Source organism: Salvia splendens, chromosome 19 (genome assembly GCF_004379255.2).
Source record: "Salvia splendens isolate huo1 chromosome 19, SspV2, whole genome shotgun sequence".
Classification (NCBI taxonomy): domain Eukaryota; kingdom Viridiplantae; phylum Streptophyta; class Magnoliopsida; order Lamiales; family Lamiaceae; genus Salvia; species Salvia splendens.
Window position 1 is genome coordinate 16,825,734 of NC_056050.1, and position 23,655 is coordinate 16,849,388.

At 39.1% G+C, this 23,655-nt stretch overlaps 1 protein-coding gene across 2 annotated transcripts; it reads left to right on the forward strand.

Moving 5' to 3' along the window:
* The first annotated feature begins 5,914 nt into the window (after positions 1-5,914).
* On the forward strand, positions 5,915-10,058 carry LOC121778183. Of its 2 annotated transcripts, XM_042175483.1 has the most exons (4): positions 5,915-6,210; positions 7,028-7,384; positions 7,461-9,501; positions 9,746-10,058. In XM_042175483.1, exons 2-3 carry the CDS (start codon positions 7,038-7,040, stop codon positions 9,499-9,501), a joined length of 2,388 nt encoding a protein of 795 aa, XP_042031417.1. In that variant the 5' UTR covers positions 5,915-6,210; positions 7,028-7,037; the 3' UTR covers positions 9,746-10,058. The 2 variants fall into 2 exon arrangements, with proteins under 2 accessions (XP_042031417.1, XP_042031416.1); XM_042175482.1 differs by lacking the exon at positions 9,746-10,058 and having other exon boundaries at positions 7,461-9,618.
* Positions 10,059-23,655: the final 13,597 nt, after the last annotated feature.

Consider the following 23,655-nt stretch of genomic DNA (forward strand, 5'->3'; position numbering starts at 1 on the left):
TCTTTAGGGATGGAGGGAGTATCATTTTTATAAAACGAGTGAAGAAAAGTGATTGGAACTCCTAAAGTGGGACGGAGGGAATGCAAAATTTGCCATATGCTTGCACTAAGTGTAAACTCTCCTCTACTTTTATGTGACTATAAATCTAGTACCCGAAAGATCGTCTCTTTAGGTTAAAACATATGCTCTTTGGATAGGTGACTGTATTTTTTAGCTAAAGTAACTATAATCCAAAAAATAAGACGTTCATCTACTTCACCATTTGACAATACAAATTTCAGCCACTTTTCATTTTCCAAACTCCTAAAATTTTAACATACTATTCTTATTCTTCTTTTTGTTATCAATCATCCTCATCACCAAACAATTACTCTCTCTCCACTTAAACAATTTAAGTATCATTTTCCAAAACGAGTGCTTAATAGAAGCACCTCGCTTATGGGGACGGAGGGAGTATATTATTTAGTACTCACCCATAATCGTTTAGAGCATCCACATCCATGCTCTTAAGCAAGAGCACGGATGTGGCCCCGGACCCACTTTTATTCATTTTTACTCTCTGCTCTTCCGCAAGAGCATGCTCAAGGGTCCCACCATTCTATTATTCAATTTAAATATTTCAATTACTAAAAATATTTCTACAATATTAAAATGCATTAAAAATACCCGAAATACTATTACAAATTACTAAAAAATTAAAAATTACATAATTAAAATCCTAAAAATTAAAAATTACATAATTACAATCCTAAAAATTGAAAATTACATAATTAAAATCCTAAAAATTGAAAATTACATAGATAAAATCCTAAAAATTAAAAATTACATAATTAAATCCTAAAAATTGAAAATTACATAATTAAAATCCTAAAAATTAAAATTACATAATTAAAATCCTATAACTTGAGGTTGAGAGAGTTGTTTGGTGTAGTGTGATTTTTTGTGTTGAAATGGAGGTATTTATAGATGAAAGTATGAATTTTGGGATAAAAATAATAAAAAAATAAATTAAAATTGTGAAAAAATGGATATATTTTATTGGGAAGTGGAAATTATTTATTTATTTATTAAATCTGAATTTTTCAAATTTTTTTGATTTTTTTAAAAAAAATAATAAACCAACGGCCAATCAGAGCATGCCACGTCGGCTGCTCGTGCTCTTGATAAAAAAATGACGGTTGTCTAGTCTGTCAAGGCCCGAATGAATAATGCAAAATTTCACTGTTACACCAGAATGAGTGGGTTAATCAATTGTTCGGCTGGACTTTCCTTTCCCTTTTACCCCTCACCCTCTCCTTTCCTTTCCCACCCCCTCAGGCCATCCGCAACGCTGTCTCTTATCCGTCACTTAACCGTCTCATCTCTTCACTAGTCATGAGCCCCACTGTACTTTTCATCTCATATCTTAACTAAGAGACAACACATGCAACCCTCCATCTCTTAACCATCTCATCCCTTAACTATTCATTCAATTTCATTTTTTATTTTTATTTCCAACAAATTCAATTAATAAAAACACACTTCATTAAATAACATAAAATTACAACTTAAAATTTAAAAAAAACACATAATTAAAATCCTAAAAAAAAATTACATAATTTAAAATACAATTTTATAGAAATTATAAAACTACTCCGCCGGCGAATCATCCCACGAAGGCGGTGGCGGTGCACTCAAGCTACCTGGAGGCAGTTTGTCTTGCCATAAACTCAATTCCGGCAAGATGAACTTGATATTAGGGAGACGTCATGCGGGAAGTGCCAGCCATCGTGGCGGTCAAGTACATGGACAATAGGGTGTTCGTGCCCGAGCCCGTCTGGCTAGATTCGCCTCGGCCCCTCCTCCCTCTAGCTGCCTTCTCCGCCTTGGTCCCTTGCAGCCGACGACGCCCACGGGAGGACCCCCTGCATCGGTGGTCGTGCCCTTAACCTCTTGTGAGACAAACTCTTGTGAGGCGTTGCCTGACCCGCCCTCACTAGACGAGTATTGGCCACCCGCCGTGAGCTTCGTGCGTTTCGAGCTCGAGCCCGTGCTGGACTGGACACAGCCAGCCCACCTTTCAACGTCTCTGACCGCCTCTCAAACATCGACATGTTCGAATTCTTTGCAGTTGTCGTCAAAAAAGACTCGCAAAGCCGCTCTCCGAATGTCGGCTCCACTGGCTCCGCTTTGGTAATTCGCCGCTTCATTCTTGTAGATTCCGCAAAAAATTTTGACATCTCTGTCGACTCGGTCAAAATGACTGCGGAGCATCTTCATGGTGCGGCGGCGGCCCCCCCTCGGCTTCTTCTCGTTGTAGGCATCGGTGACCTTTTTCTAAAAACACTTGCGGGTTTGTTGATTCCCGACGATGGGATCGTACGAGACGCTGACCCAAGCGTTGAACAAAGTCATCGTCTCCTTGCGGCTTTATGGATGACGGCCGATATCCTCCTCCTCCGCGTTCTCCTCCTCCTCTTCCTCCACGGCGTCGAATGCGCGACCCCCGGAGCTTCCACCGCCTCGTGCTCCTTTTGGAGTGGGTTCATCCAGAAAATTCTCCCTAATTTGGGGTGAGCGTATGCATCCACATCAAAATGGGGTGGTTGGTACGCCGCCGGCGTTGACGAGCCTTGGGTGCCCGACGTCGACAAACCGGAAGCACCCAAGACATTGTACATGCCCCCCCCAGTTGCCAAACGTGTTCAAGTCATAGCCGCCGGAGCCGCCAGAGTTTCCGTCGCCGGACATTTTGAGATGAAAATTGGAGAGGTGAGATGAAAATTGGAGAGGAAAGAGAGATGATTTGAGAAGAATAGATGTGTGTTTGTTTGTATAATGAGAATGAAAGAGGAGTATTTATAGAATAAAAAAAGAAATTTTTTTTACCGTTCAACGGTAATATTACCGTTTTTTATTTTTATTTTTTTTTGTTTTTTTATTAAAATCGAATTTAAAAAAAATGATTTATTCCGTCAGCATGACGACGCCCACTCGCGGACCGGCGAATGGGCGTCACACCTAGCGCCAGCGCGCACCACGTGGCGCTGGCGCGTGGCGAGCTGTCTTGTGAACCCACCCTTCGGGACGAGACAGGGGACGAGACCGGGACGAGCATTGACGTCTCGCTGCCGTCTCGTCTCTTCGAGACGAGACCGAGACGGGGGCGAGACGCGTTGCAGATGCTCTCACCTTCATTCACGTCTCTTCGACGGAAAGCGAACTCCTCGCCCCCATCGATTATCTTTGTACCGATGGCCATCTATGTCAAGGTCGTCATTAGTCGCGCCATGTCCGTCACCATCAGCGGTAGTTTGGTGACGATTTAATGAATGCAAGACAGTGACGATTTTCTATTCTAGATCCGTGTTTTGATATTGAATTTCTTGATTTGGAATCAAATGTCAGCCATCAATGTGTTTTTCAGCTCTGAAACTTGGAGTATTTCTTTTGAATTTCCTGACAAAGCATGTTCTAAATTACTAGAAAATATATTAAATTTTTGGCTTTCAAAGCATCTTAGATTTAGTTTCACGTTGATTTAGAACATACATAACTAAATTACAGGTTGCTACTATTTTTTTGCAAACAAAGTTTGAACATGTTACTTTTTGATATTTTAGAATATGTTTATTTTTGAAAAGATTATTACATACAAAAATTTTAAACATAATAAGGATAATCTTGTCAGTTTAAGTCACATAAAGTATAATCTAAAATTTGTCTACTCTACAAAACACTATCATAAAAATCTTATCCATACCTTATCTTTTCTTCGGCCCGAAAATTTTATCCCAAGTTAGCTAACATGTTATATCCAATCCATACTACAAAACGAGCCCTTTATGGTATATTAAAAAAACCTAACCACTATAAAACACATGCACAAAGACAAGAAAACTCAAACCAATATGAACGATGCGTATAAGATTGCAAACATCTGTGAGTCAGCAACAAACACATAAATTATGGTAAGTTAAAACTGGAGAAATAAAAGGTGGAGAAACTGCTAATGAAGAAGATGAAGGAAAACTGCAATGAAGATGGAGAAACTCTCGATTACGAGAGTAGAGAGAAAAGAGGGGAATTTTCTTTATCCAATACATTTCGAAAAAGTTAATTGAAAATACAAAGAAAGGCCTAATATGTACACAAAATATCAACTAATAAGTGCTAAACTAATTCATAATTATATTTTTATTTTCAATTTCAACATGGTATCTATTAGAAACGGACCACTCACCCTTTAAAAGGCCTTTTAACGGGGAGGATTATCCATACTTATATAGAGAAGCTAGGATCATCACCAAGTCGATGAGGAACAAGATTTAAGAGTTTTAACACGCCCCTTCACGTATGGGCCGGAATGACACATCGGACTTCCATCACGTGGGTAGGCAAGAGAAGGGATAAAGAGATAAAATCCATCATTGACTTGTGCCCGCTCTGATATCATATTAGAAATGAGTCACTCACCCCTTAAATGACCTTATAAGGGAGATGGTTATCTATACTTATATAGATGGGCTAGGATTATCACCACCACACATGAGGGGACATGTTAAAACTCTTAAATCTCGTCACACATCAACTTGGTGATGATCCTAGCTCCTCTATATAAGTATGGATAACCATCCTCCTTATAAGGTCTTTTAAGGGGTGAGTGACTCATTTCTAATATGGTATCAGAGAGGCCCCAAGTCGATGATAGATTTTATCTCTTTATTTCTTCTCTTGCCTACCCACGTGATGGAAGTTCGATGTGTTATTCTGGCCCACGCGTGAGGGGGCGTGTTAAAACTCTTAAATCTTGTGCCACATCGAATTGGTGATGATCCTAGCTCATCTATAAAGTATGGATAATCATCCCCCTTATAAGGCCTTTTAAGGGGTGAGTGGCTCATTTATAATATAGTATCAGAGTGGGGTCAAGTCGATGATGGATTTTATATCTTTATTTCTTTTATAGCCTATCCACGTGATGGAAGTCCGATGTGTCATTCCGGCCCACATGTGAGGGAGCGTGTTATTTCTTAAATATTGTCTTATATCGACTTGGTGATGATCCTAGCTCATCTATAAAAGGATGGATGATCCTTTCCCTTATAAGGATTTTTAGGTGCGAGGAACTTATTTCAATTAGTATCATCACACACATTTCGGTAAGACAATTTGTGGGATTATAAGAATCCAAAAAAAAATGTTAAACAAATCGTTACAATCACAAGATTTGTAGAAATTAAATTACATGAGTTTGAGCAATTGGATTGTTATATATTCTGGAATCTTTATGATCTGGTATCGCGTAACTACAAATTTGGATGAACTACAAACATCATATTATCATGCAAATATGAACCTCAATTTAACATTGGCTCCAATCTTCAGCTTCTAGAATAAGTCTATCTCAAAACTAAAAGAGAAAAGATAAATATAAAAAAAATTGTATGTTAATTTAGTTCTATTTTTAAGATATAATTTCATGACTAATTTATATACTTATAATTTTGGTAATTTTTATAACACTACCATTTTAGGGAAAAAAATCATCCCTAAAAAGTGGGAAACATCTTTGATTTAAAGTAGTACTATGAATTAATTATGGCATTATTAACTACAAATTATTTAATCAAATTATTATATTTAATTTAAAATATTTTTATAATTTGATACGGTACTATTATTTTTTCAAGTAAATTTTGTTTTCATCATTATATAGTTTGATGTCTACTATTTCTTTCTTTATCTTTTGTATTATCTCCCATCACTTGTTTATTTTTTTCGTTAAGACAAATCATCATAAGGCATCATTTGTATTAATATGTGAAAAAAAATAAAAACAATCTTTTTATTTAAAAAAATAATAAAAATAAATGAAGTAGCACACTTGGATTTTGGTGATGGACAAGTCGTCCATGAAATACACAGTCATGTTTCTACAATCGGAAACACCTTCCATTTTATCCACACCATTTTTTATCATTCAATCTTTCTTGAAATTCTTTCTGTATCGCAATTCCTTTAAAAACCGTCTCCCCCTATTTCCCCCTTTTTGGAACTGTACCTTTTCACACTCAACCTTCGTTACTGCAAGATTCGCATCTCCCCACCGCCGCTTTCCGCGTTTTCACCCAATTTAATTCACCCAATTTTTTCAAAACCCTTATTAATTTCTCAACCCATATCGTTTAAAAAAGCAATCTTGCAGCGGGCCCTCTGTATTTGTGAAAGGTAACTGACTTACCGTTTTGGGATTCTAGGGTTTGCCGTTTTTAATTTTTCTGTCAACTGTTTTTTTTTTCTGTGTAATGCTTTTGGAATTGCTCTGGACTATTAAGAGGTTTGGCATCGTAGATGTTAAATTTTTTTGCTATGTTGTAAAGGGATGTTAACAATAAATAATATATTCATATTATTTTGGTTTTGTGCTTTTTAATTTTTTGTATATACTTAATTGGTCTATGGCTTTGTGTTGTTCATTTTGTAAAGTATGGATGGTTGATGGTAAGTTTTGTCTTAATGATTTTAGTCACCAAGTGAAAAAGTTGATAGAAGATTGAAGAATGTATCATTTATGGCTTGTGGAATGCTTCTGAATCTTAGTAGTACTAAACATTATCCCCTATTGTGTTGATACTGAGAAGGTTATGGAGTATAGGCACTGCACATTCGAATGTATTTGGTGACTGTTTGGTTACGGATTAGAATTTGGTTGCTTTCCGCTTTCTGTCTTCTGAAATTTATCGTTTTTACCCCAACATTACAGTTATTTGCTTGCAAGGTTTGTGTCATATCTAATATTTCTGCTATTAAATCTTGGCGTGACCATTTTATCCATCTGTCGGTCAGGTGGTAAAACTTGGTCCTCACTAGATGAATTGGTCCGGTGATTGAAATTGTAAAATTTCCCCTTGTATTCATAAATGACATTAGATTACCATCTGATGGATTGCTTTTGTGTGTCTATCATTTGAAATTTGTTTACATTTATTGATCAATGTCTACGAGGTTTCTACTGATATCTAATACGTGTTCCATAAATAACCAGTAACGTAGCTATGGTTGGGAAGAGAATTATAGCCATCTGTCAGTCCGGTGGTGAATTTGAGTCAAATGCAGAAGGCTTATTGTCTTATAGAGGTGGTGATGCACATGCTATGGAGATCGATGATAAAATGAAGTTTAAAGATTTCAAATTAGAGGTAGCAGAGATGTTTAGCTGCAATCTTGGTACCCTGGCAATCAAATACTTCCTTCCTGGGAATAAGAAGACCCTTATCAGCATTTCAAACGACAAAGACCTCAAGTGCATGCTCAAGTTTCATAACGACTCTGACACTGCCGAGATATATGTTATGACAGAAGAAATTGCTGCCCCTGATGTATCCCAGATGCTGGGGAGTAGGTAGATATTTTTTTAAATAATTATTAGAATCACTATGAGGTAAGAATAAAAACATGTACGAAAATTGTATCTGCAGGTCTAGTAGAACAACTTTGTCAGAAGCTGATGTTCCTGTTGATGCTTCCCCAAGTTTGGTGGAAAATATTGTGGGTGACGTAAGCAAGCCTGATATCCTTCTTGGTGCTGATTTTGATGTGGTTGGTGATACTAACCATGATGATGCCCAAACCATGGTAACAAGTGAAATGCCAATATCCAGTGAGATGCCTATATCCGGTGGTTTGCCTTTGCCAATTTCTTTCACTGCTTCGTATGATGAAAAGCATACTAAAGCTGCACAACAGTGGCAGAACAATATCACTGGTGTTGGCCAAAGGTTCAACAGTGTTCATGAGTTTCGTGAGGCCTTGCGAAAATATGCCATCGCACATCAATTTGCTTTTAAGTACAAGAAGAATGATAGCCATCGTGTGACTGTAAAGTGCAAGGCTGAGGGCTGTCAGTGGAGGATACATGCATCCAGATTGTCAACCACCCCGCTTATTTGTATTAAAAAAATGAATCCAACACATACATGTGAAGGTTCAGTGCTAGCTACTGGTTATCAAGCAACAAGAAGTTGGGTAGCTAGTATCATTAAGGAGAAGCTGAAGGTTTTCCCAAACTACAAACCAAAGGACATTGTTAATGACATCAAACAGGAATATGGAGTCCAGCTAAATTACTTTCAGGCGTGGAGAGGCAAGGAAATTGCTAAGGAACAGCTTCAGGGTTCTTATAAAGAGGCGTATAGTCAGTTACCACTTTTCTGTGAGAAGATAATGGAAACAAATCCAGGAAGTCTAGCCACTTTCACTACTAAAGAAGATTCAAGTTTTCATCGCCTGTTTGTTTCTTTCCATTCTTGTTTATATGGCTTTGAACAAGGTTGCCGTCCTTTGCTTTTTCTGGACAGTATATTTCTGAAGTCAAAATATCAAGGTTCTTTGTTGGCTGCTACTGCTGCTGATGGGGATGGTGGATTTTTTCCGGTTGCTTTTGCTATTGTAGACATGGAATCGGATGATAACTGGCACTGGTTCTTACAACAACTAAAGACTGCACTACCTATGTGTCGTGGTTTAACTATTGTAGCAGATAGGGAGAAAGGATTGAGAGAGTCGATTGCTGAAATCTTTCAGAATGAGGATGTTTATCATGCATATTGTCTTCGCTATTTATCAGAACAACTTCTTAGAGATTTGAATGGGCAATACTCTCATGAAGTAAAGAAGCTTATGGTTGAGGATCTTCGCAGTGCAGCTCATGCCTCTATGCCTGAAGGCTTCCAGAGGCATGTGGAAAGCATAAAGAGTATATCAGTCGAAGCATATAATTGGGTGATGCAAAGTGAGCCCGTTCACTGGGCGAATGCATTTTTCCAGGGTGCCAGATACAACCATATGACATCAGACTTCGGGGAGCAGTTTTACAGTTGGGTGTCGGATGCACATGAATTGCCCATAACCCGGATGGTTGATGCAATACGTAATAGGATTATGGAATTGATATACTCCCGGCATACGCAATCTCTGGAATGGCTAACACCAACGTTGACTCCATCAATGGATGAAAGGATAAGGTTGACTCCATCAATGGAGGAAAGGCTAGAGCAGGAAAGCCTCAAGATCAGGACGCCTCCTCAAGTATTAATATTAGCCAGTAACAGATTTGAGTTTCGTGGAGATACCATTGAAACTGTTGATGTCGAGAACTGTGACTGTAGTTGCAGGGGTTGGCGGCTAACAGGGCTCCCTTGTTTCCATGCAATTGCTGTTATTGGTTGTCTTAACCGGGAGTTGAGGGATTATTGCTCTAGATACTTCACAATTGACAGCTATAGAATAACATACTCACAGTCGGTGAATCCTATTACTAGCATAGATGATACATGGCAGAAGGATACCTCTGAATTGGCAGTGACAGTAACTCCTCCTCCAACTCGTCGTCCACCTGGCCGGCCTACTACTAAGCAAGTAAGCGCCCAAGATGTTGGGAGGCGCCAACTCCAGTGCAGTAGGTGCAAAGGTACTGGACACAACAAGTCGACTTGTAAAGAGTTTTTGTTGGAGTGTTAGGTATATTTTCTTGCTTTCAGCAGCACCCTTTAGATTTTCTTTTTTATTGTTCATGATCATACTATGATTAGTTTTCCTGCTAAATCTCAATAAGAGGAAAAGAATTGATTCCATGCATCCCAAGAGTTAGTTCATAAGCATGATACATGTGGTTTTGCATTCATTTGCCATAATTAACATCACCTTCTGTTTTTGAAGAAACTGACTCATTTCATTTTCTTGATTTACCGTTTTAATGTTACAGCGGTAAAGTGCTGCGACGTCGAAAATAATGGATAGAATCAGCTATTTTTCGTACTATTATTTCACACTCCCTCTGTCGTAAGATGAGTAAAAAACATGCTTATCTCGGTATTATAAGTGGATCTTCAACCGGCTAAATCCTTTCAACAAGCATGTTTTATTCTTTTATCTTGGCACACCTTTGCTTTTGATGGAAAGTGTCTTATCGTTATCACATGTACATATAGAAGAAACATACCTTGTTTTACCGCGTAAGCATGTTTTTACAACTTTTGGCAAACATATATGGTCGTGAAGTTGCTATAGTCACACAATTGACATCGTTGTTAGAATTGTTGTCGTGCTAATTTTAGCATCTATTTAGAGAAGAGTGATGTGTTGTTGCATGTTGGTACTCCCTCCGTCCCATAAGAGTATGCAGTCTTTCCTTTTTAGTCTGTCTCACGAGAATATGCACTTTCTAATTTGGAAACTTTTTTCTTTCTGATGAGATGGGACTTATTCTCCACTAATAATACTTTAACTACTTTTTTCTTTTTAGATTTCTCTTACTTTATCAATTGTGCATTAAAACTCATGCCAAATCAAAAGTGTTTATTTGTGGGACGGATGGAGTAATGTTTAAATGTAATCAATTGGTGTAGTTTTCCCTTTCATTCTTTAAAACAGGATAACAATGGTCACATCTACCTCATGATGACTCGAGAGTCGAACCGCTGACCTATTAGTAGGAAGAGAAGTGTCTTATAAATTGAGTTGCACTTAAATATCATTATAAAGTTATCCTCGTATGTGTATCTTTTGCAGTTCAATAGTGTCTTTTGTAAAATAGTTTGATGGATTTTAGATCCGTCACTAATACTCCCTTCGTCGCATAAAAATAAGGATACTTTCCTTTTTAGCTCATCTCATAAAAATATCTCATTTTCATTTATGGAAAGTTCTACCAAACTTATAACCTATATACATCAATTTATTTATAAATTATACTACTAGGGTTCACCATTAAACACTAATAATAATGTGGGTACTACTAGGCATGCACACGGTTTAAAAATCGCTGGTTCCGGTTCGGAATCGGCGGTTCACGGTTCAACATTTTCTTGAACCGGAACCGTCCCGCCAAGGGTTCCGGCGGTTCATGGGTCGGTTCAAAACTGTCGGTTTCGGGCCGGTTCGGCGGTTCGTAATTTTTTTTTTTGCATTTTCTTATTTATTTATCAATGAAATGTGCGTAAATAAAATTCAAAAAATCACGATGAAAGTTGCAATTTTATTGAGATTACAAGTTACAACAATTACAAATCACAAAAAACTTGAAGTATTAAACAAAAAATTTAAATACAACGACACTACTAGTCCACAACTAAGCTAATTACAAATTATAAAGAAGACTTGAAGTTCTGAACAATAAATTTATAAGTATATATACTCTTAGTCAGCGAAGGAGATGTTTCTACATAATTAAATTGAGGACATCTTTAGCAATTCAACCTTAAATGTTGAGTTTAGTCTAACAATCAACAATTATAGTAGAATTGTCAAAAGTTTCCCGGATTTAGCCTTTTAGAGAAATCTACTTAAACGACTAGAGTATATACAAATATAATTATTTAATTGTATTTGCATATTTTTAAAGTAGAAACAAATGAAAAAAAAAGAAATAAAGGAAAAATGACTTGAGCTTAACTTAAATTTTAAATTTAAGTTGAGGTGCCTACGTATCCCCAATGCTCATTTGCATTAGGGAATCAAAGCTCACGTAGTTCTCTTACCTTACTTACCTATTTGGCTTACTTGGCCGGGGGTTGACGGTTGGCATACGATTCATTCCCGGTGAATTTTTCTTGTGATTCCCCCTGACGATCATCCCAATCAATTTTTCTTGTTCTCTGACGTCAGCTTTGGCCCAATCATCAAGTAACATCACGGCTTCAATATTTTTTGCGGAGAGCTTACTTCTTGATTCATCCAACACACGTGATCCAACACTGAAAGCGGACTCGACGACGACAGTGGAAGCCGGAACCGAAAAAATCTTCTTGGCCATTGACGCAAGTATGGGAAAATCTTTCTCGTGTGTTCCCCACCAATCGAGGACATCGATTTGGGCGGGAGGAGTATGACCTTCTTCACTAAAGGAAAATAGTGAATCGAAATATAAATGTAATTGGGATTATTGTAGCTGTATAGGTCTGCTAATTAGGATTGCGCGTCGGGGTCATCATAATTAGTTTAAAATGCGAAGCCAAAATTATTTTGTTGAGGAGGGCTACGTCTTCTGACTTGGTGGGTATTGTTATACTTGGTTTCATATTCGGTGTAGAGAGCACGCAAGTTAAACTCGAAGGTTTGTTGGACAATTGATCGGTCTGGGAGGTTTATTTAAAATGTTTCGGTTAGGTTTACTCCTCATTGGTCATTGGTATCCGCTTGCAATGCTTGAAGTGGACCAAGATCAATAGAACTCAAATTGTTATAATAAAAATCTAAAATCCTGGAGGTTCCGACTAATTTCTATTTTGGATCCAATACCTTTGCAATCAAAAACACCGTTGGAAACTCACTGAAATACTTAAGCCATTTTTCAATCATATAATATAAAACACACATTAATTTAGGAGAAGAGGAAGCATTTTTCATCGCAGTTTTAAAACCAAGTGCTATATGCATGCAATACTCTAAAACACGAACAACAGTGCAATAATAAACACCCGATAATTCAACAATTGCATTTTTGAAATATTTAAACAATTTAAACAAACTCACGCTATGATCCCAACAACTATGTGATAGATATAAATCAGAAACGGGATAGGTTCTAAAAAAATCACACAAAGAATCTTTATGCATCAAAGTAGAATTCAGACAATCATATGTCGAATTCCATCTATGAGACACATCCATGGTAAAATTCGTATATCTTACCTTCTTTTGATGGCAATACTTCTTCCAAGCTTTGCCAATAGGCGGCTTTTGATGGATTAATCCAACTGCAGTTCTAATAGGACTAACATGCTTTTGCCATAATTCAAGCGCATGTTGTACACATAAATTCAAAATATGATATATGCATCTTTGATGAAAATACATACCACCAATAACCGGAGCACAAGCTGCAATCAAGTCATTAATACTTGTAGTGTTAGCAGTTGCATTATCAAAACCAACAGAAAATATCTTATTGCAAAATTGAAATTCATTCAAAACTTGAATAATTAAATAAGCAATTTCAGGTGCAGTGTGTGGTGTCTCAAATTCTCTAAAACTAATCAAACGCTTGTTCAAAGTCCAACTATTGTCCACAAAGTGAACTGTAATGCCCATGTATGAATGTCTATTAAAACGATCAGTCCATACATCTGAGCAAATGTTCACTTTGTGTCCCAAGTTGAGTAAATAACGTGATAATTCAACTTTTTTCTCCAAACATTGTCGAACGGTAGATCGTTGAACAGTCATTCGACCTACTCTTTTGACAGCTGCGTTCAAACCACTTTGCATAGTAACCTCAAATTTTTTGTCATCATAAACATTAAAAGGAAAATGCTTCATTGCAGCCCATCTAGTCGTAACGTCAGCAAAATTTTTAGGATCATATTTAAAAAGAGGCGTATCTGACCTGAGCCACTAGGTTGGAAGTTTAGTTGGGTTTGGGTAGAGGCAGTGCCACATTCTACCGGATGATTTGTCACCAAATGACGACGGAGGGTGCCATATCCCCCACTCGCAAATTTATAGACTTTATCACAATAGTTACAATATGCATGAAATGCTGATGTCTCTTCTTGAGAAAGCGGATCATTAGGACTTGGAATTACCACCGGGGCCTTCTTGTAGTGTTTAACAAAAATATCAGATTTCAATGCTTTTTTAGTGGGTGGAGGGGGATGCATGTCCTCATTTCCGCCGGTGCTAGACGGAATACGAGAATGAGATCTATCATCATTGTTGTCAGATTCCGACGATATAGACACGTCGTACTCGTCATTTTGTTGTTGGGAGCTACCACCGCCCCTCCCCCAACCTTGATGCATTTCAGCGAGTAGCATGGCGGTCCTATGATCTTCTTCTATTTATAAATATTATATAAGTTGAAGTTTTAATTAGGAACACACAAAAAAAAATAAAAAACTCAATCTTACGAAATAATGAATTGTAAAAATAATTTTATTTTTTAGAACTTACTTGCATGCGTTCAGCCGCCGCTCGGGAAACCTCTTCCATAACTTCTCGATGAGTAGGTCGCTTTGATCTTTGGGGACGACTACTTTGATCTTGGGCAATTCCTTTGCCCCGATCACCATGTCCCGGTCCACCACGAGAAGAAGACATAATGCAAAATGAAAGTAGTATGGAATATGAAGTATTGAATAAATGGTAAATTACGAACACAACAACAAATATAGTAGTAAACAACTTGAGCAATTAGAGAGAATGATGATAGGGAATAGAGAAATTGAGATTGATAAGGAAATCCTTGTTAACACAAGAATGAAGTGAAACTGGGGTATTTATAGGAGTAAAATTGAAAGAAATAAAAAAAATCAAATTTCAAATTTCGGCCTCTTTACCGCCTGAACTGGCGGTTCAATCCACGGTTTCTGACGGAAACCGTCGGTTCTGGCTGAAAACTGACGGTTTCTGGCCGATTTTAGGGCCTATACACTGCCACCTATACGCTGCCACCTGAAAAAGGTGCTGAACCGTCGGAAACCGGCGGTTCAAACCGGTGATTTACGTCAGAAACCGGCAGTTTTCGGCAGAAACTGCCGATTTCTGACGTAAACCGCCAGTTTTTCTGCACACCTAGCCTGAAAACCTACGCCCTAGCCGGAATCCTACCGTTGGAACCGCTGAACCGCCGGTTCAAACCGGCTAACCCGCGGTTTTGAACCGCCGGTTACTGTTCACGCTTTTTTTGAACCTGAACCGGCCCGCTTAAACCGCCGAACCGGCCCGCTTAAACCGCCGAACCGCCATCCGATTCAAACCGCCGGCGCCGGTTCCGGTTCCGGTGTCTGAACCGGTGGTCCGGTTCGGTTTGTGCATGCCTAGGTACTACTATCTGCCAACACAGTTTTAACCACCCTTCTCTCCATCTTTTTTTTTGGACGAATGGAGTATGAAATAGTGGAAGAACATTTCGATATATTTAGATTCCAATTAAACTTAAATTATGAACAATATGTATGGATTAGATATTAATATACTCTCTTCATCCCCAAAGGGTATGAACAGTGAGTTCGGCATGGATTTTAACAAATAAGGGGAAAGACAAGAGAGAGAAGAGAAAGGGTAGTGGAAATAATGTGTAAGGGTAATATATAGTTTGAATTTTCCAAAATTAGAAAGTTCATACTCCTTTCGTCCACGAATAGGAGTCCCATTTCTTTCCGGCATGGGTTTTAATAAATGTTAAGAAAAGTGGGTGAAAAAAAGTTAGTGAAATGTGGGTCCACTTATATATATAGGGATGTATTCATATCATTTTTCTAATTATTGTTCAACCTTCTCCCTAAATCTAATCCCCACAATTTGAAGATCTAATGGCTGATTTTTATGCCACATGAATTTAATAAATTAATAAAAAAATTCGAAAAGGGCATATAGGGGAGTAGTAAAAAATCGGCAGTTATTGCATTTCCATGATTCACGCCTTCTGTTGCATATTTACTTATCTTTTATTTTTTTTCCTTTATTAAATCACAATATGCTTATTTCTTTCTATTATTCATAGATTTTACTCCAATTCTAACTATATTTTTGCTAAAATATATTGGAGAAATAGGAGTTCTATATTCTCGCCAGTTTCTGAGTAATGCATATGTTGTTGGGGTTTGGAGCCCCTTGCACAGCAGAAGACTTGTACGAAACAAATAAATCAGACGTAGGATCTATTTGACATATTATGTGATTAATCTATTCACATGTTAACACAGAATTGCATGCTAGAACGCAAATAATTCATGCTTAAGGAATATAAATCCTAAAACATGAATTCTACGGTTTAGAGTTAACGATTAATTCTCCAAAGAATCGTCGATTGCCCGCTCCTTCTCCACGATGATCTTCAATACTAGACCACAGATCTTTTGAATGGTTCCCGAACTATATTCCGATATCAGTGTAGGCTGATCTTATCGAAACACTAGGACTCGAATAAAGAAGACAAAGTTTTCTCACGGAGGAGAGCTGAAATTTTCGTCCCCTACTACAGAGAGGAGAGGGACGAAATTTACTCTCTCACAATTAATTTCCTTTTCTGTCTCCTTTATTCTCCTATTTATAATAGTTACATATTGGGCCTAATCAGAGATCTATGGAAGGTTTTGGATATGGACTCCCCCAATTAGCTTTTTACTAATTAAATTAAACCCACAATTTAATACAAGCTTATATTGGAATATTACGAGTAGCCACTGCAAAAGTAATATTGACCTCCCCATCCAAATCAGAAATTACAAGTAATCCGGGTTTTCATTTTATTTATTATTTATTTCCCGAGCTTAAGATATAAATGTCCATTAATTAATTAAAGTCGGCTATGGACTTAATTAATTAACATCTTATTAATTCCAAGAGTGGACTTAGCAAGAAACACTTATTTATTATTCATGGAATAATTAAATTCCAGCTAGCCAGTTTCCGAATAATAAAACCTTGTTCAAGCTCCTCGTGAGGACATTATCAAACGAGACTCACCTCGCGCACGATTCAATCATAATAGCAATCCTAGCACCGCTAGATATTAATCACCACTACCCAATATATCAGGATTATTGGGTTGCGAAAAACCCGCACCTTTTGATAAGTCAAAGTACTGCATAATCAATATCGTATGCTGAATGCTAACGTATGTAGATTAAGAAATAGTATTTTATCAAGACCTAGTCTTTCAGTAGATAGCATAAAGACACGTCTTGCTGTTAGATCCATTCAGTGTTATACCACACCAACGTCATCTTATTTCAATAAGGCTTAGAAATAATCGGACTGACATTGCAACCTTTCGCGATAGGTAGCCAAAGACTATCTAGGTTGTGAAATTCTTCTTTTTCTTTTGCAAAGCATTGCATAGAACCGACTGTAGTTACCTTAAAGTGGACGATGCCCACAACCAGTCTACTAAGCAAAAGACTTAGGCTTTGTTTACTTCTTATGCATTTAAATGTTTATGAAACATCTTATAAACGCACAAGTAAACACAATGGAATAATATACTGATTATATTCTTGCAAACTGCTCGAATAATACTGAATCGGGTTAAAAGTGGATTGTAGAGTTTTTTCGTATACAAGCAAGATTCTATTCGCGCGAACTTGCTCGAAACATGCTTTTCAATATACTAAACCTAACATATCTCTTACAAGAAATAATGTACGCCTAATGTCTAATAATGTACAGTCTGAATTTAAATAATGTACGTGTTTAAAGGAATAATGTTTAGGCTAAGTAGAACTAAATAATGTACGCCTAGTGACTTTTAATGTACATGCGTAATACTTAATGATGTACTTGTGCAAGTATTTAATGTTTGGCAAGAGTTTAATTCATACCCTTTGGGTTTGGCAATCCATGGGGCTAGGTTGTAGTACCTACTCTCAAACAAAACCATCACCAAGGATAGGGAGTTTGAATCATTCCCCTAAGGTTTAGCAACCCATGGGACTAGGATATAGTACCACCACATGAATTAAATTTTATTTTTTAATGTGTGTTTTATATTTGGTACAGTAAAAAATGTTCCAATAATATCTAATAATGTACATTTGTAGCAGTGAATAATGTACAGATTGAAGAGAATAATTTTGAAAAGAACTTGAATTCATGCTCTTTGGGTTTGACAATCCATAGGGCTAGGTTGTAGTACTCACTCACAAACGAAACCATCACCAAGGGCAAGGAGTTTGAATCATTCACCTTACGGTTAGCAACCCATAAGGCTAGGGTATAGTACCACCACATGAATTAAATTTCATTTTTTAATGTGTGTTTTAGATTTGGTACAGTAAATAATGTACCAATAGTATCTAATAATGTGCATTCGTATCAGTGAATAATGTACGGATTGAAGAAAATAATGTTGAAAGGAACTTGAATTCATGTCCTTTGGATTTAGCAATCCATGGGGCTAGGTTGTAGTACCCACTCACAAACGAAACCATCACCAAGGGCATGAAGTTTGATCCATTCCCCTAGAGTTTATCAATCCATGGGGCTAGGGTATAGTACCACCACATGAATTAATGTACCAATAAATAATTGATAAGGCTAATTTCATGCATCGGTCTAGGGGTTCATTTCATGAAATTACTGGGTCTAACGCATTGAATTAAGTCAGGTATGTGAAGTTTTTCGCCAGATCCAGGAAAAGAAGAGGACGCTTGCATGGTCCTAGGAAACTGGCGAAAGGGTGAACAATTGGAAGAAAATTGCTAGACGGAGGAAGCCTCGGAGTTGAAGGGTAGAATAGGGATTTCTACGAAAACTCTAGAAGGCTATGTCCGCATCTATAAAAGGGAGAAGCATGCAGGCTGGAGGGATCTTCTCGGGTGGAGGCCTCACTAACAGCCCCTTGCTCGATTCACCTATCCACACACTTGACTCCAAATTCGCGAGAGATTCCAGTTAGCACTTGGCTGGGGTTCACGTTTTAGCTTTCCAAGAGTGGTTCGAGGGTTGTAACACCGTCCTAGTTCAAGGGCGAAAAAATAATTTACATTTCCGTTGCTATTTACACTGATTCCGCCGAGCTTCGCTGTTCGAAGCTCGGTTTTCTTTTGTTAACCAATATTTCTTGTTTTATTCCGGATTTTTACTTTCGCTTATGTCTATTGTGTTCATTTCTGGTTTGCTGGATGAGTTCGCTTGATGTCGAGTTGGATTGTCGGAGTTGTTTATTTTTTTTTTGCAGTTGGTTTCTGATTATTTGCTGATATTTTTCGTTTGGATCTGAAGAATGGTTTTGTTTTTGGATGAATCGGAGGTTCGGTTTTGCTGGAGTTTGTGATTTGTTTGCAGATTGTTCTTGATTGATTGAATTTGGCGGTGATCGGAGCAGATCTGTTAGAATCGGAGTTATGGAGTTGATTTAGTTGATTGTTGAGTTTGGATTGCTTGGATCCGGAGTGAATTAAGCGTCCGACGTGATTCTGAGCAGGAGTGTTTAAATTTCATGCCTAGCTTACGTGTTTTCATTTCATTCCGCCTAGTTTACGTAGATCTGGTTTATTTCCGATTCGTAGCAAGTTTCCGGCATCTCAATTTCTATATTCTGATCGAATCTGGGAGTATGCTCTGTTTTCTGCATTTGCGTTTCTGAATCTGTTAGGAACTTTGCATGCGAAGCTAGCTGGAGCTGATCTGTTATCTGCAGCTTTTTACCGTGCTTGCTATATTTGGAATCATGTTCCCCGCTGTTTTATTCTTTCTGCCTAGTCTCAATCAGTTAGTTATTTACTCAGTCAAGGAAGTGATTGTGTCTTTCGGATTTGATGTCTGATTCCAGTAAGTTTTATGTGTCCTAGGTCTAGCGTTTACATTTCTTGCCTAGATCTAGTGGTAGTTAAAATCTCAACCCCTTTGCGTGGCAGCAGCCGTTTGTTTCCATAGTCTCTTAGCACTACCCTGCGAATCCATCTCTGTGGGATCGACCCCACTTCCCTATACTAATTCATAGTATTCGGGTTGAGGGATTTATTTTTGAAGGGGAGTCGAGTGTGTCCAACGACAAAAACACTGTAGTTTTCTTGAGTTCCTGGACCCAGTGATCCAGTGGATTTAAGGAGCGTTGTGTTTGGACCGAGCCTTGCATTAATTCTCATATGTGCACACTTGCTTACTCCTGAGTCTAGTCATTCGACATTAGAGTCGAGAGGCGAGGCCCAACAGAGGAACTTCAAATGGCGCCGTTGCCGGGGATGGATGGCGTGCTTAGTGTTAGTGTTCAGAGTCTGTGGTGTAAATAGTTTTGATTTGTTTTCTTTCTCTTTTGTTTGCAGTTTATGAGCAGAGGCTCAAGGTCTACCTACTGGAACAACTCATCTGGGTGGAAACACGGTCAGTTTGATTGGCAAGTTAAGGATACAGTCTCTACTGTGACCACTAGATCAGGGTTCACCACGAAAGGCCCGTTTCCGAGTGAATTTACTAGCGACGAATCTTGGACGTCATGAGGACGCGAAGATCCAGAATCACCACCCGAATCAGAAACAGAGTCAGAAACAGGGGAAGAAGAGGAAGTAGTCATGGCGCAGGTGGTAGACCCAGATCCAGAAATCGGCTCTCTCACTGCCCATTTAGATGGAGAACCAGCTCAAGCTATAGTGATGAATCCACGCCAGAGGACTATCGAGATCAAGACAAACGTACTCGGCATCTTGCCGACGTTCTCTGGGCGTAGGAATGAGTGCCCGTATGAGTTCTTAAATGAATTCAGTAAGTTATGTGGTATTCAGAAGAGGCCGAATGATGCAACAGAGGAGGATTATCGCCTACGAGCGATTCCGTTTACCTTGAAGGGGGAAGCTAATACGTGGCTATTGAGGTTGCCTCCGGATTCTATCCGCACGTGGAGGGACTTCAAGTTAGAATTCTTAGATTATTTCTTCCCATCCAACAAGACGAATGCACTTAAGAAAGAAATACTAGAGTGTAAGCAAGATTACGATGAATCGTTGAGTCAGTATTGGTCGAGATTTAAGGGGTTGTTGGATGCATGCCCGAATCACCGAATGATAGAGGCAGAGACCTACTCTCTGTTTTACGAAGGAGCAACTCCCGAGTCAAAGGACTTAATGAACTCCTCGAGTGGGGGAAATTTCACAAGAAAAAGGGGAAGTGAGGCAAGAGAGATCCTAGGGAAGTTGATTGACGCTAAGAAGGCGTACGATAACCCTAGGAATGCAGTGAAAAGAGGATCGGTGCATGCTGTGAGAGAACAAGAAGATGACAAAGTCGAAGCAAGGATTGATAGGCTCGAGAAGGCTCTTTTGAATGCGATTGAAAAGACGATTCCACTGGCTTCACAAGGGAAGGAGAAATCTCCTGGTCCAGGAGATAATCAAATGCAACAATATTACGGGACCCAGGAAGGAGATTATCAGGCCCAGGTCAATGCAATGGGAAGTTGGAATCCCGATGGGAGCTGGAATCCAGGGAGACAGAGAGATGCGCCTTGGAGAAACCATCCAAATTTCAGATGGACTGAAAATGAACAGAATCAGCTGGCACCACAACAAAGTCAGCAGTTTGCACCTCAGCCCGAAAGACAAGGTAACTGGTCAGGAAGGAATCAAGAAGGGCAGGGCAACTGGATCAATCGTAACCAAGGAGACCACCCAAACTGGGGAAACAGAAATCAGAGCAATCAGGGGAACTCTTATGTACCACCACACCAAAGGAATTTTCAGAACAATTACCAGGGCCAAGGAAATCAATACAATAACTCTTCAGGCGGTCAAGGAAACGCTCGTCAGAATCAAGTGAGTGGACCAACTCTGAGTATAGGGCCAGGGCCCAGTCAGCCCCCGACACCACCAAAAAGTATCGATGATATGGTGCACGACCTCGTCAGTTCTCAGCAACATATGCAAAACAACCTGCAATCGAACAATGACGTAGTGCACAAGCTTCAAGACGCTCAGCAAGAACAGAAAGCAGCCATGGATATGTTGGCTAAGCAACTGTCCCAAATAGCCACTTCTTTGAGTGACATGCGGGGAAACGAAGGAAAAATTTCGGCCTCAGTAAGGCCACCTGATAGAGCTAATATAAGTCAGATTACCTTGAGGTCTGGGAAAGGATATGAGGGACCGATGGTGAGAACAAAGGAGGGGACAGATCCTAAGGAAGGCAAGAAGAAAGAGGATACAACTCCCAGACCCAGACACTTGGAGGGAGGAAGTCCCTTGGTCAAGGATGATCTTGAGGAAAAAGATTTGGAGAAACAATTGCCTAGACCGACCGAACCATTCTTCCTCGACCCAGAGCCGGAGTTGGAAGATGAGGTAGTGGGAAAAGAAACTGGAGAGTTATCAGCTGAAAGTTCTACCGGAGCAGGGAAGCGACTGAAACCTTTTCCAAGTCGGGGGGAAGCCAAGAAACAGAAGGAAGAACCGGTAGACTTCATGGACATTTTTGGGAAGTTGGAAATCAATATGCCATTTTTACAGGCCATGAAGATGCCAGTCTTTCAAAATGCCTTCAAAATGCAATGACCCAGGTAATTCAGAAGAGGAAGATGCCTTCAAAATGCAATGACCCAAGTATGTTCACCTTACCCATCTCTATTGGTGACGTGAAAATCGAGCATGCTATGTGTGATTTAGGTGCATCGATAAACGTGTTACCACTTTCCATATACAAGAAGTTAGTTGGAGTAGGCATGGTAGATACGAAAGTTGTGATTCAATTGGCGGATAGGTCATGCATCTGTCCTGAAGGGGTGCTTGAGAATGTGATAGTCAGGGTACATGACTTCTTGTACCCTGCTGATTTCCATGTGATTAAGATGAGTGATAATGAGTCTGCTGAGTCGGGCAGAGTACTTTTAGGGAGACCTTTCCTACGTACCGCTAAAACTATCATTGATGTTTTTGATGGAACAATTTGCCTTGATTATAATGGGGAGAAATATACAATCAGTATAGATGAGGCAATGAAGAAACCTCTTGACGTTGAAAACCTGCATGCTATAGATGTTATTAACCCTTTGGTCCAGGAATACCTTGAGACGGAATTAATGCAGGAACAGATTGAGAACTCCGAGATGAGTCATGCCATTGATAGAGAGGTAGCCAGTTGGTGTCAAGCAATGAACACAAGTGAGTTATCTGATGAGGAGTTAGCTGAAGCAATTCTGGAATTTTGTGCAAATCCGGAACTAGTTAGGTCAAGAAAGACACCGTATGTGGCGAGTGTGGAAGGTTCTGCTGGGTCGAGGAAGGGAATGACTACGGAAGAAACAGAGAAAAATCCCTTGCCCCAGGAAAAAGATGTTCCCAAGAAAGAGCTGAAAACACTTCCATCAGGCCTAAAGTATGCTTATATAGAGGAGAACGAAACTTTCCCTGTTATTATCAACAGCAGCTTGACCGAAGGACAAGAAGAGGAACTGCTGAAGGTAATCCGAAGAAACAAGAAGGCTATTGGGTGGACACTCTCTGACCTGGTAGGAATTAGTCCAGATTTGTGCATGCATCACATCCGTTTGGAGGAAGGAGCAAAAGCCTGCAGAGATCCTCAACGCAAATTGAATCCTAACATGAGGGAGGAAGTGCTGAAGGAAGTATTGAAACTACTCTCCCTAGGAATCATTTATTCCATACCAGACAGTGAATGGGTAAGTCCAGTCCATATGGTACCCAAGAAGTCAGGAATACAGGTGGTCAAGAACGACAAGAATGAATTGGTGCCCACCAGACTAGTCACTGGGTGGAGGATGTGCATCGATTATAGGAAGTTAAATGAAGCGACCAAGAAAGACCATTTCCCTCTACCTTTCATTGACCAGATGCTGGAAAGGCTGGCGGGCAAGCAATATTTCTGTTTCCTAGACGGGTATAGTGGGTATTTTCAAATCTATGTGGATCCCGAGGACCAGGAGAAGACAACTTTCACGTGTCCTTTCGGCACGTATGCTTACAGGAGGATGCCGTTTGGCCTGTGCAATGCGCCAGGCACTTTTCAGCGGTGTATGATGAGTATCTTCTCGGATCTTTTGGAGGACTGCATCGAGATTTTTATGGACGACTTCATTGTGTACGGGAATTCATTTGACTCATGTTTGGCTAGTTTGGATAGAGTATTGAGAAGGTGCCAGGAAAAACATTTGGTTTTGAACTTCTAGAAATGCCACTTTATGGTCCCTGAGGGAATTGTCCTAGGGCACGTAGTCTCGGAAAAAGG